Genomic DNA, 13,217 nt, shown 5'->3' with positions numbered 1-13,217 from the left:
TCTAGATCACCCCCGGCCAAGCATGACGATAACCGGAGGCGACGCAGGCGTAGCCAGAGCCGATCTTTTTCTCCGTCCGCCAGCGACGAAGAAGAGGAGCGCCATGGTCCTCTATCCCAGGCAATCTTAGAGGCTCCCTGCCAACCGGTCTCAAAAAACCCCCTCCACTAGGGACCTACGACGGGACCACCGATCCGGACGAGCATATCGAGAACATCGACGCCCTTCTCGACTACAGAGGAGTGCCCGGTGCCATTAAATGTCGTTTGTTCCCTACCACCCTGCGAAAAGGAGCCATGACCTGGTATAAAAGTTTGCCCGACGAGTCCATCACATCATGGAGGGTGCTCGGAAAACTTTTTTCCAGACATTTCACGGCCTCCCGAAGACACCCCAAGTCAGAAGCCTCTTTGGAAGCCATTATCCAAGAAAAGGACCAGTCTCTACGGGCGTACATAGAAAGATTCAATAAGGAAGCCGTACAGGTATCCACAACATCCCATATGAAGAAATTCTTGCTCGAGCGCGGCCTCCGACCATGCTCGGACTTCGCTAAAGCCGTCGGAATTGAAACACCGGCCACTCTTGACGAATTCTTCCTTAATGCCCAAGCCTACATACATTATGAGGAGAAAGAATCCGCCCACGCCGTCCGCAATTCCAGGCACGAAGAGAGAAGTAAAAATGCACGCCAAGATGAGTCTCGCCGGGGAACTGACAAAAAGAAGGATAATAAAACTCGGGACCCTAAGGACTACAAAACCCCTGCGGGGAAATTCCGAGAGTACACCCCGCTGAACGCTTCAAGGGAGCGCATCTTGAGCGAATGCGCAAACGCCGAGTTTCAGACGGGCAAGTTCCGGTTCCCGAAGAGCATGCTCGCCCGGCCAAACGTGGATAAATCAAAATTTTGCCGATTCCACAAAGGCCACGAGCACAACAACGAGGATTGCATCCACCTTCGACCACGCCAAAGGCAGTCCTTCCTCAACATCTTTTTACAAAGAAGAGTTGCCCGGAGGAGCACCTAACGCGACCATCCCGTTCCTCATCCGAGCCCAGATGGATAATTTTGATGTGCGACGCATATTGGTCGACCAGGGAAGTTCAGCGGACATCATGTACTCCCAACTATTCAAAACATTGCAGCTGAACGACAGTCACCTTACCCCATACGTAGGGTCGGATTTACAAGGATTCAATGACACGGTAACCAAGCCGTGGGTGTAACACCCCGAATTTAATTAAATTGGTTAATTAAATTATTGAAGGATTTAAATATTTGATTTAGTCGAAATTGGATCGTCGGTGTTATTTAAGGGCGTATTTGGAATTATATAAATCGAAGTCGGATAGTCAGAAAATAATATTAAGAATAATATTATTTATAAGTCGGAATTATTATATTGAAGAAATTATTATTATAAGTGATATAATTGATTATTTGAGATATATCTCTTATTGGGCCTAAATTGATTTTGGAGGATACTAAATAAAGAGAGGATTTAAACACTAAGCCCAATTGGTTTTATATTAGGGTTTTAGAGATGGAAAAGGGTAGTTGTCATTTTGGGAGGAATCAAGAATAGAGGAGAAAGAGGCAAGCAATGAAGAAGAAGGAGCTTAGAAATTTTCATCCATGATGCCAAATTGAAGATGCAATTAGAGACCCATTGAGTGCTTCCATTGAATAAGGTAAGGGTGGGGTTCTCTTCCTATAATTGGGTTTATGAAATCTTGTATGTGGGGAAATTGGGTGTATAGATTTATTGCATTTGCTTGTGGTAATTGTTGCTGGAAATTAGGGATTTAGATTTAACATTTCACTGTGTTGATATGTACCGAAACTTGAACTCTGTTTGGTTTTCTTTTCAGCACTGTTTCACATATCACCTTTCTATTGTTTTTCATGTTCCACTGTTTGTTTCATAATGTCATTTAAGTACATATCATGCTAATATATAACGAAAATAAGATACCAGCCGATGCATTTCTTTTCATGATATCCATGAATGCCGGGACGTGTGAGCGTCGGTCGGCACTCACTAGCTATGCACTTTCTATTTCTTTTCCTTGCTGTATGTTGCTTAATTCATATTCATGAGTTTATATAATATATAATTTCTTTTCCTTGCTGTATGTTTAATTCATATTCATGAGTTTATAAAATATATAATGTGATAACATAATGCAATGAAACCAAATTTTGAAAATGAATATAATTAAAACAGTAGGAAGTATATAAGTATTTAACAGTAGCATTTATAATAAAATGAAAAACAGTCCCGTTTGACTGAAATAGCCGAATTAAGCGGTATAATTAGTTTTCCGAAATTTGATGAAAATTGACGTGGTAGCTAAGTTTAGTTAGAACATTAACATGGTGGTGCTATTTTGTTGAAATTATGATATTTTACGAATCGACTGAAATTGTGTTTGGTTTAAATATTCTTTATAAATAAATTATAATAATTTAATAGAATTGTCAATAGAGTTGTTAGAGTTGTCAATAGAGTTGTTAGAGTCGACAATAAGTTGTCAGAGTTGTTTTGAATTATTAAGAGTCATATTTTTATTTGTTTTGAGTAATTCTGACATGTTTAGAGTTGTCAGTGTATAACGTCGGTGTTTGTTTTTTCATTGGAACTTTAACAATTCATATCTTTTGAACCGTAACTCCGTTTGAGTCTCCGTTCGAGGCGTTAGAAAGCTAACGCGATATTCTTTTTAATAAAAATGGTCTTGAGCAGTAGAATGCTAGAAAATTGGAAATGGAGTAGAAATAGAAGTGAATTAAATTAATATAGTGTGATTATTAATTGGTTGATTAAATTAATAGTTGAATTAATTTCAATGTGTTTAATTGATTAGAATATAATTTGGAATTAGATTAACTATTTGGTTTGTCGATAAATTACGATATTTTGAGAATTTATCCGTAATTGTGTTTTGATTGAATATGTATGTTGAGAAATATATATTATTATGTCAATGATTTTGTTTTGATATTGATTCTCTGTGGGTAGTTGGATAGCATTAATTTTAATGATTAATTGCTTGATTTTAAATGTGTATGTTCATATATAATGGGCAAAATGAGAATTAACATGAGATAGTATGGTTACTAGTGTTAATTGGATTTTGTGAATCGTAATTGATTAATTGACCTTTTATATGTGAATGATATGTATGTGTTGTGAATGTTGTGTACAATTGGTGGATAATTCATCGAGTTGAATTATTGTGATATGCTAAATATTAAGATGGTAGAGATGATCTTAATTGCATATGTTTGATTAATATTGTACATACATTCATATCATGGATGCCTTGAAACAAAGGTGGTTTGCTTTGAAACATAAGCGTGGCTTGGATTCTAGAGTGAATCGGAAAGCGGTAAACTATATGTTTACATTTGGTGGCTTTGGTCTTGTCCGGATCTGAAGCGTGGCTAGATTCTATATGAATCGGAAGCGGTGGAACTTTGGGTCCATATTGGGTACCACATGCATAGAGTCACATGTCTTGCATTGAGTCTCATTGAGGATAAGTGATGTTTGAATATATGCATTTATGTGATTGTCATGTGTACATGAGATGTGATAATTGATATTGGTGATGTTTTGATATATAATTGGTTAAACGTGTGAATATGTGATAATGATGGATTGTGTATATATTTGGGATAATAGTATTGAATCTTTTGAGTATTATACTATTGAATTTTGTGCTTACTTGAATATGTGAAATTTATTAGATGATACTATTTACATAATTATGACTTGTTGTGCGATGAAAAGTATGAGAGATTAATGAAATGTGGAAGTATGATGTGTATGGTAACTGTTGATACTTGCGATGTAATGATTTTATATGTCTGAATCCTAGCATGCAATTTATCATGCGCCCACTTATATGATTTGATATCTCACCCTTTTTTTCTTGTTTCGCCGTTGCCTTATATTGGCAACGTGCAGGTATTCAAGTATGAAGATTTAGTTGCCGTTACTCGAGTCGGTTGTCGCTCTGATACGTAGCACTCTGGGGGGAACGATTTATACTATTATTGATGTTGCTATCTAATTGTTTAATTTTGGTTGGACAAAATGTTAAGTTAACTGAAGATATTTTATTGAATACATTCTTAAGTGATTCCGCTGTGTTTTAATAAAATAAGTTATTCTATTTCAAAGGTGCTATGTATCCGCTTTATGCGACGAGGTGAATTGTTTTGTTTTGATTATGTGACGCCTCATTTGTTTATTGAGAAATTTTGAAAAAAAATCTGATTTATATATATTTGCCGGGTAGAAATGGGGTGTTACAATAGTGGTATCAGAGCAGGTCGGTCCGTCCGGCCAAGTTGTTGAGTCAGTTGAGTTGTGTGACAGTTGAATGCTGTCAGTGTTTTATTTCTTAGTACGCGACATGTGTGTGAAACACTGTCAGTACTTGTTTGCTTTGTTGTAGGGATTGGTTTGATTACAAGTGGGGGAGAAGTTTTACTTCTTGAAGATGTTTCTGTTGTAAGGGATGGTCAAGTATGCTGAGTGGCGATGTTCAGCACGGTTGAGGACTGAGATCTTGTCGGTGTGTTTAACCTTTGTGTTTGATGCCGGTGTTTGACAAGTGTTAAAGTGATAAAGCTGCGGTAGACTTTATGTTAGACTCGCATAAGTGATTAATTGACGTAGTCGATGTGTGAAGTGTTGTGAATCGCAAATCCGAGTTGGAACTCGAGAATGCGCGTAGCTTGAGTTTCGGATATCTGATTTGAACTCTGTTTGAAGCATCAGAAAGATAACGAGATGAAGTGTATTATAAGAATGATTTCCGCAACCGTAATAAGTTGATTTTGACGTGATGATGTTGGGATGGAGTGTAGTTTGTCGTCGAAGTTATTTGAGGAGTTTGGGAGATAACATAAAAAATTGTCGATGCTTGACGTTGATGTTTACAATTCGAATAACGTTAGAGATTTGTATCTTGGGTTTCGAGTATCAGTTGGACGTACCGTTTGAGCCTACAAAGAGGTGAAGTTGTATTCTACCTTATGGAAATGTGTAATCCTGTTTAATAAGAATGGTTATAACCGCAAATGTCTGAAGCGAAGTTAAGCAGAACTTGTTGTTGATGATTAAGATGAGAGAACGAGATGTTCGGTATTACAGATGATTTGAGTACTGACGACTTTTAAGGAAGAGTGAAGTAGTAGTGAAGAAAAATTCAGACTTAGGGACGATAGAAGTCGTATTTGGGATGCCAAAAGTGGCGGTGTGTACAAAAGAATGACTGTATGGAATTTCTATCGCCAGTTTATCGCGAGGAGGACTTCGGTTGAGACGAAACGAATTGTGTGATGCTAAATTATTACGAATCAGACTTCTGTATTATGTTTGGACGTTGGTGTCTCATCGACAAGATTGATTGATAAGGTAAGATGTTGTAGAAGTTGTGAAAACCCAAAGTGAATCATTGGATTACGTCGTGTTATTGGATTTAAGTGGAAATTCGGAAAGAACACTATTATGATGTAACAACGATTTATACTCCACTAAGGTTGTCGGATACTAATTGGCAAATTGGGGAACTGATCACCCTCAATCTATTGTTAATGGTAGACGAAACTCGTGTTGGACGTTATAGATTTGTCTTGTTGTCTTAATAGTGTAGAAAGAGTCTATATTTTATCGTGAAGATAATCGCCCATCAATTTGTGTAGCTTGGTAAGAAGAATGGATGAGTTAGAATTAGATGAGATTAACAATCATTGTGGTACGTTTTATGCAAGCGAGTGTCGCAAAATGAAAGATTGGAAATATCAAGTAAATAACGATGTGAGGATGAGTATTGAAGAAAGTTTGTATTGGATCGAGAATTTGTGAACTGTATAAGTAGACGGGATTTTATCGAGAATGGTGACTTAAAAGAGAATTATCAGAGTTGATCAGCGGAAGCCTTAGGTGACATTGTTGTTGTAAGGCTTGAGGGAGTAAGAAATTATATGTCACAAGTCGGTAAAGATGAGTTATCTTGATATTTGGATTGATAGACTGTTGGAATAAGTGTGATGCGCCAGAATACTGCATTAAGTCGTTGATTATTGCAAAACTGGTAAGAACTGTAATGTGTTAGTGTTCATGAGAATCGTTGTCTTGACGAAGAGGTAGTGATCGAAGTGTTACCAAGTGCGATTTGGAGATTGATATTTGGATACGAGGTTTGTGTTTGGATGGTGTTGAGCCAATTTTCGAGGACGAAAATATTCTAAGTGGGGGAGAGTTGTAACACCCCGAATTTAATTAAATTGGTTAATTAAATTATTGAAGGATTTAAATATTTGATTTAGTCGAAATTGGATCGTCGGTGTTATTTAAGGGCGTATTTGGAATTATATAAATCGAAGTCGGATAGTCAGAAAATAATATTAAGAATAATATTATTTATAAGTCGGAATTATTATATTGAAGAAATTATTATTATAAGTGATATAATTGATTATTTGAGATATATCTCTTATTGGGCCTAAATTGATTTTGGAGGATACTAAATAAAGAGAGGATTTAAACACTAAGCCCAATTGGTTTTATATTAGGGTTTTAGAGATGGAAAAGGGTAGTTGTCATTTTGGGAGGAATCAAGAATAGAGGAGAAAGAGGCAAGCAATGAAGAAGAAGGAGCTTAGAAATTTTCATCCATGATGCCAAATTGAAGATGCAATTAGAGACCCATTGAGTGCTTCCATTGAATAAGGTAAGGGTGGGGTTCTCTTCCTATAATTGGGTTTATGAAATCTTGTATGTGGGGAAATTGGGTGTATAGATTTATTGCATTTGCTTGTGGTAATTGTTGCTGGAAATTAGGGATTTAGATTTAACATTTCACTGTGTTGATATGTACCGAAACTTGAACTCTGTTTGGTTTTCTTTTCAGCACTGTTTCACATATCACCTTTCTATTGTTTTTCATGTTCCACTGTTTGTTTCATAATGTCATTTAAGTACATATCATGCTAATATATAACGAAAATAAGATACCAGCCATGATGCATTTCTTTTCATGATATCCATGAATGCCGGGACGTGTGAGCGTCGGTCGGCACTCACTAGCTATGCACTTTCTATTTCTTTTCCTTGCTGTATGTTGCTTAATTCATATTCATGAGTTTATATAATATATAATTTCTTTTCCTTGCTGTATGTTTAATTCATATTCATGAGTTTATAAAATATATAATGTGATAACATAATGCAATGAAACCAAATTTTGAAAATGAATATAATTAAAACAGTAGGAAGTATATAAGTATTTAACAGTAGCATTTATAATAAAATGAAAAACAGTCCCGTTTGACTGAAATAGCCGAATTAAGCGGTATAATTAGTTTTCCGAAATTTGATGAAAATTGACGTGGTAGCTAAGTTTAGTTAGAACATTAACATGGTGGTGCTATTTTGTTGAAATTATGATATTTTACGAATCGACTGAAATTGTGTTTGGTTTAAATATTCTTTATAAATAAATTATAATAATTTAATAGAATTGTCAATAGAGTTGTTAGAGTTGTCAATAGAGTTGTTAGAGTCGACAATAAGTTGTCAGAGTTGTTTTGAATTATTAAGAGTCATATTTTTATTTGTTTTGAGTAATTCTGACATGTTTAGAGTTGTCAGTGTATAACGTCGGTGTTTGTTTTTTCATTGGAACTTTAACAATTCATATCTTTTGAACCGTAACTCCGTTTGAGTCTCCGTTCGAGGCGTTAGAAAGCTAACGCGATATTCTTTTTAATAAAAATGGTCTTGAGCAGTAGAATGCTAGAAAATTGGAAATGGAGTAGAAATAGAAGTGAATTAAATTAATATAGTGTGATTATTAATTGGTTGATTAAATTAATAGTTGAATTAATTTCAATGTGTTTAATTGATTAGAATATAATTTGGAATTAGATTAACTATTTGGTTTGTCGATAAATTACGATATTTTGAGAATTTATCCGTAATTGTGTTTTGATTGAATATGTATGTTGAGAAATATATATTATTATGTCAATGATTTTGTTTTGATATTGATTCTCTGTGGGTAGTTGGATAGCATTAATTTTAATGATTAATTGCTTGATTTTAAATGTGTATGTTCATATATAATGGGCAAAATGAGAATTAACATGAGATAGTATGGTTACTAGTGTTAATTGGATTTTGTGAATCGTAATTGATTAATTGACCTTTTATATGTGAATGATATGTATGTGTTGTGAATGTTGTGTACAATTGGTGGATAATTCATCGAGTTGAATTATTGTGATATGCTAAATATTAAGATGGTAGAGATGATCTTAATTGCATATGTTTGATTAATATTGTACATACATTCATATCATGGATGCCTTGAAACAAAGGTGGTTTGCTTTGAAACATAAGCGTGGCTTGGATTCTAGAGTGAATCGGAAAGCGGTAAACTATATGTTTACATTTGGTGGCTTTGGTCTTGTCCGGATCTGAAGCGTGGCTAGATTCTATATGAATCGGAAGCGGTGGAACTTTGGGTCCATATTGGGTACCACATGCATAGAGTCACATGTCTTGCATTGAGTCTCATTGAGGATAAGTGATGTTTGAATATATGCATTTATGTGATTGTCATGTGTACATGAGATGTGATAATTGATATTGGTGATGTTTTGATATATAATTGGTTAAACGTGTGAATATGTGATAATGATGGATTGTGTATATATTTGGGATAATAGTATTGAATCTTTTGAGTATTATACTATTGAATTTTGTGCTTACTTGAATATGTGAAATTTATTAGATGATACTATTTACATAATTATGACTTGTTGTGCGATGAAAAGTATGAGAGATTAATGAAATGTGGAAGTATGATGTGTATGGTAACTGTTGATACTTGCGATGTAATGATTTTATATGTCTGAATCCTAGCATGCAATTTATCATGCGCCCACTTATATGATTTGATATCTCACCCTTTTTTTCTTGTTTCGCCGTTGCCTTATATTGGCAACGTGCAGGTATTCAAGTATGAAGATTTAGTTGCCGTTACTCGAGTCGGTTGTCGCTCTGATACGTAGCACTCTGGGGGGAACGATTTATACTATTATTGATGTTGCTATCTAATTGTTTAATTTTGGTTGGACAAAATGTTAAGTTAACTGAAGATATTTTATTGAATACATTCTTAAGTGATTCCGCTGTGTTTTAATAAAATAAGTTATTCTATTTCAAAGGTGCTATGTATCCGCTTTATGCGACGAGGTGAATTGTTTTGTTTTGATTATGTGACGCCTCATTTGTTTATTGAGAAATTTTGAAAAAAAATCTGATTTATATATATTTGCCGGGTAGAAATGGGGTGTTACAATAGTGGTATCAGAGCAGGTCGGTCCGTCCGGCCAAGTTGTTGAGTCAGTTGAGTTGTGTGACAGTTGAATGCTGTCAGTGTTTTATTTCTTAGTACGCGACATGTGTGTGAAACACTGTCAGTACTTGTTTGCTTTGTTGTAGGGATTGGTTTGATTACAAGTGGGGGAGAAGTTTTACTTCTTGAAGATGTTTCTGTTGTAAGGGATGGTCAAGTATGCTGAGTGGCGATGTTCAGCACGGTTGAGGACTGAGATCTTGTCGGTGTGTTTAACCTTTGTGTTTGATGCCGGTGTTTGACAAGTGTTAAAGTGATAAAGCTGCGGTAGACTTTATGTTAGACTCGCATAAGTGATTAATTGACGTAGTCGATGTGTGAAGTGTTGTGAATCGCAAATCCGAGTTGGAACTCGAGAATGCGCGTAGCTTGAGTTTCGGATATCTGATTTGAACTCTGTTTGAAGCATCAGAAAGATAACGAGATGAAGTGTATTATAAGAATGATTTCCGCAACCGTAATAAGTTGATTTTGACGTGATGATGTTGGGATGGAGTGTAGTTTGTCGTCGAAGTTATTTGAGGAGTTTGGGAGATAACATAAAAAATTGTCGATGCTTGACGTTGATGTTTACAATTCGAATAACGTTAGAGATTTGTATCTTGGGTTTCGAGTATCAGTTGGACGTACCGTTTGAGCCTACAAAGAGGTGAAGTTGTATTCTACCTTATGGAAATGTGTAATCCTGTTTAATAAGAATGGTTATAACCGCAAATGTCTGAAGCGAAGTTAAGCAGAACTTGTTGTTGATGATTAAGATGAGAGAACGAGATGTTCGGTATTACAGATGATTTGAGTACTGACGACTTTTAAGGAAGAGTGAAGTAGTAGTGAAGAAAAATTCAGACTTAGGGACGATAGAAGTCGTATTTGGGATGCCAAAAGTGGCGGTGTGTACAAAAGAATGACTGTATGGAATTTCTATCGCCAGTTTATCGCGAGGAGGACTTCGGTTGAGACGAAACGAATTGTGTGATGCTAAATTATTACGAATCAGACTTCTGTATTATGTTTGGACGTTGGTGTCTCATCGACAAGATTGATTGATAAGGTAAGATGTTGTAGAAGTTGTGAAAACCCAAAGTGAATCATTGGATTACGTCGTGTTATTGGATTTAAGTGGAAATTCGGAAAGAACACTATTATGATGTAACAACGATTTATACTCCACTAAGGTTGTCGGATACTAATTGGCAAATTGGGGAACTGATCACCCTCAATCTATTGTTAATGGTAGACGAAACTCGTGTTGGACGTTATAGATTTGTCTTGTTGTCTTAATAGTGTAGAAAGAGTCTATATTTTATCGTGAAGATAATCGCCCATCAATTTGTGTAGCTTGGTAAGAAGAATGGATGAGTTAGAATTAGATGAGATTAACAATCATTGTGGTACGTTTTATGCAAGCGAGTGTCGCAAAATGAAAGATTGGAAATATCAAGTAAATAACGATGTGAGGATGAGTATTGAAGAAAGTTTGTATTGGATCGAGAATTTGTGAACTGTATAAGTAGACGGGATTTTATCGAGAATGGTGACTTAAAAGAGAATTATCAGAGTTGATCAGCGGAAGCCTTAGGTGACATTGTTGTTGTAAGGCTTGAGGGAGTAAGAAATTATATGTCACAAGTCGGTAAAGATGAGTTATCTTGATATTTGGATTGATAGACTGTTGGAATAAGTGTGATGCGCCAGAATACTGCATTAAGTCGTTGATTATTGCAAAACTGGTAAGAACTGTAATGTGTTAGTGTTCATGAGAATCGTTGTCTTGACGAAGAGGTAGTGATCGAAGTGTTACCAAGTGCGATTTGGAGATTGATATTTGGATACGAGGTTTGTGTTTGGATGGTGTTGAGCCAATTTTCGAGGACGAAAATATTCTAAGTGGGGGAGAGTTGTAACACCCCGAATTTAATTAAATTGGTTAATTAAATTATTGAAGGATTTAAATATTTGATTTAGTCGAAATTGGATCGTCGGTGTTATTTAAGGGCGTATTTGGAATTATATAAATCGAAGTCGGATAGTCAGAAAATAATATTAAGAATAATATTATTTATAAGTCGGAATTATTATATTGAAGAAATTATTATTATAAGTGATATAATTGATTATTTGAGATATATCTCTTATTGGGCCTAAATTGATTTTGGAGGATACTAAATAAAGAGAGGATTTAAACACTAAGCCCAATTGGTTTTATATTAGGGTTTTAGAGATGGAAAAGGGTAGTTGTCATTTTGGGAGGAATCAAGAATAGAGGAGAAAGAGGCAAGCAATGAAGAAGAAGGAGCTTAGAAATTTTCATCCATGATGCCAAATTGAAGATGCAATTAGAGACCCATTGAGTGCTTCCATTGAATAAGGTAAGGGTGGGGTTCTCTTCCTATAATTGGGTTTATGAAATCTTGTATGTGGGGAAATTGGGTGTATAGATTTATTGCATTTGCTTGTGGTAATTGTTGCTGGAAATTAGGGATTTAGATTTAACATTTCACTGTGTTGATATGTACCGAAACTTGAACTCTGTTTGGTTTTCTTTTCAGCACTGTTTCACATATCACCTTTCTATTGTTTTTCATGTTCCACTGTTTGTTTCATAATGTCATTTAAGTACATATCATGCTAATATATAACGAAAATAAGATACCAGCCATGATGCATTTCTTTTCATGATATCCATGAATGCCGGGACGTGTGAGCGTCGGTCGGCACTCACTAGCTATGCACTTTCTATTTCTTTTCCTTGCTGTATGTTGCTTAATTCATATTCATGAGTTTATATAATATATAATTTCTTTTCCTTGCTGTATGTTTAATTCATATTCATGAGTTTATAAAATATATAATGTGATAACATAATGCAATGAAACCAAATTTTGAAAATGAATATAATTAAAACAGTAGGAAGTATATAAGTATTTAACAGTAGCATTTATAATAAAATGAAAAACAGTCCCGTTTGACTGAAATAGCCGAATTAAGCGGTATAATTAGTTTTCCGAAATTTGATGAAAATTGACGTGGTAGCTAAGTTTAGTTAGAACATTAACATGGTGGTGCTATTTTGTTGAAATTATGATATTTTACGAATCGACTGAAATTGTGTTTGGTTTAAATATTCTTTATAAATAAATTATAATAATTTAATAGAATTGTCAATAGAGTTGTTAGAGTTGTCAATAGAGTTGTTAGAGTCGACAATAAGTTGTCAGAGTTGTTTTGAATTATTAAGAGTCATATTTTTATTTGTTTTGAGTAATTCTGACATGTTTAGAGTTGTCAGTGTATAACGTCGGTGTTTGTTTTTTCATTGGAACTTTAACAATTCATATCTTTTGAACCGTAACTCCGTTTGAGTCTCCGTTCGAGGCGTTAGAAAGCTAACGCGATATTCTTTTTAATAAAAATGGTCTTGAGCAGTAGAATGCTAGAAAATTGGAAATGGAGTAGAAATAGAAGTGAATTAAATTAATATAGTGTGATTATTAATTGGTTGATTAAATTAATAGTTGAATTAATTTCAATGTGTTTAATTGATTAGAATATAATTTGGAATTAGATTAACTATTTGGTTTGTCGATAAATTACGATATTTTGAGAATTTATCCGTAATTGTGTTTTGATTGAATATGTATGTTGAGAAATATATATTATTATGTCAATGATTTTGTTTTGATATTGATTCTCTGTGGGTAGTTGGATAGCATTAATTTTAATGATTAATTGCTTGATTTTAAATGTGTATGTTCATATATAATGGGCAAAAT

At 34.7% G+C, this 13,217-nt stretch overlaps 1 protein-coding gene across 1 annotated transcript; it reads left to right on the top strand.

Moving 5' to 3' along the window:
* Positions 1 to 296: 296 nt before the first annotated feature.
* On the top strand, positions 297 to 1,031 carry LOC131639657 (uncharacterized). Its single transcript, XM_058910138.1, has one exon. The coding sequence runs from the start codon at positions 297 to 299 to the stop codon at positions 1,029 to 1,031; it is 735 nt and encodes a 244-aa protein (XP_058766121.1).
* Positions 1,032 to 13,217: the final 12,186 nt, after the last annotated feature.

The sequence above is a fragment of the Vicia villosa genome, unplaced genomic scaffold, assembly GCF_029867415.1.
Source record: "Vicia villosa cultivar HV-30 ecotype Madison, WI unplaced genomic scaffold, Vvil1.0 ctg.002727F_1_1, whole genome shotgun sequence".
NCBI classification, from domain to species: Eukaryota; Viridiplantae; Streptophyta; class Magnoliopsida; order Fabales; family Fabaceae; genus Vicia; species Vicia villosa.
This window is presented reverse-complemented; position numbering and strand designations above follow the sequence as displayed.

Excerpts from the sequence above, each read along its gene's own strand:
- LOC131639657 (XM_058910138.1), top strand. The coding sequence starts at position 297 with ATGACCTGGTATAAAAGTTTGCCCGACGAGTCCATCACATCATGGAGG.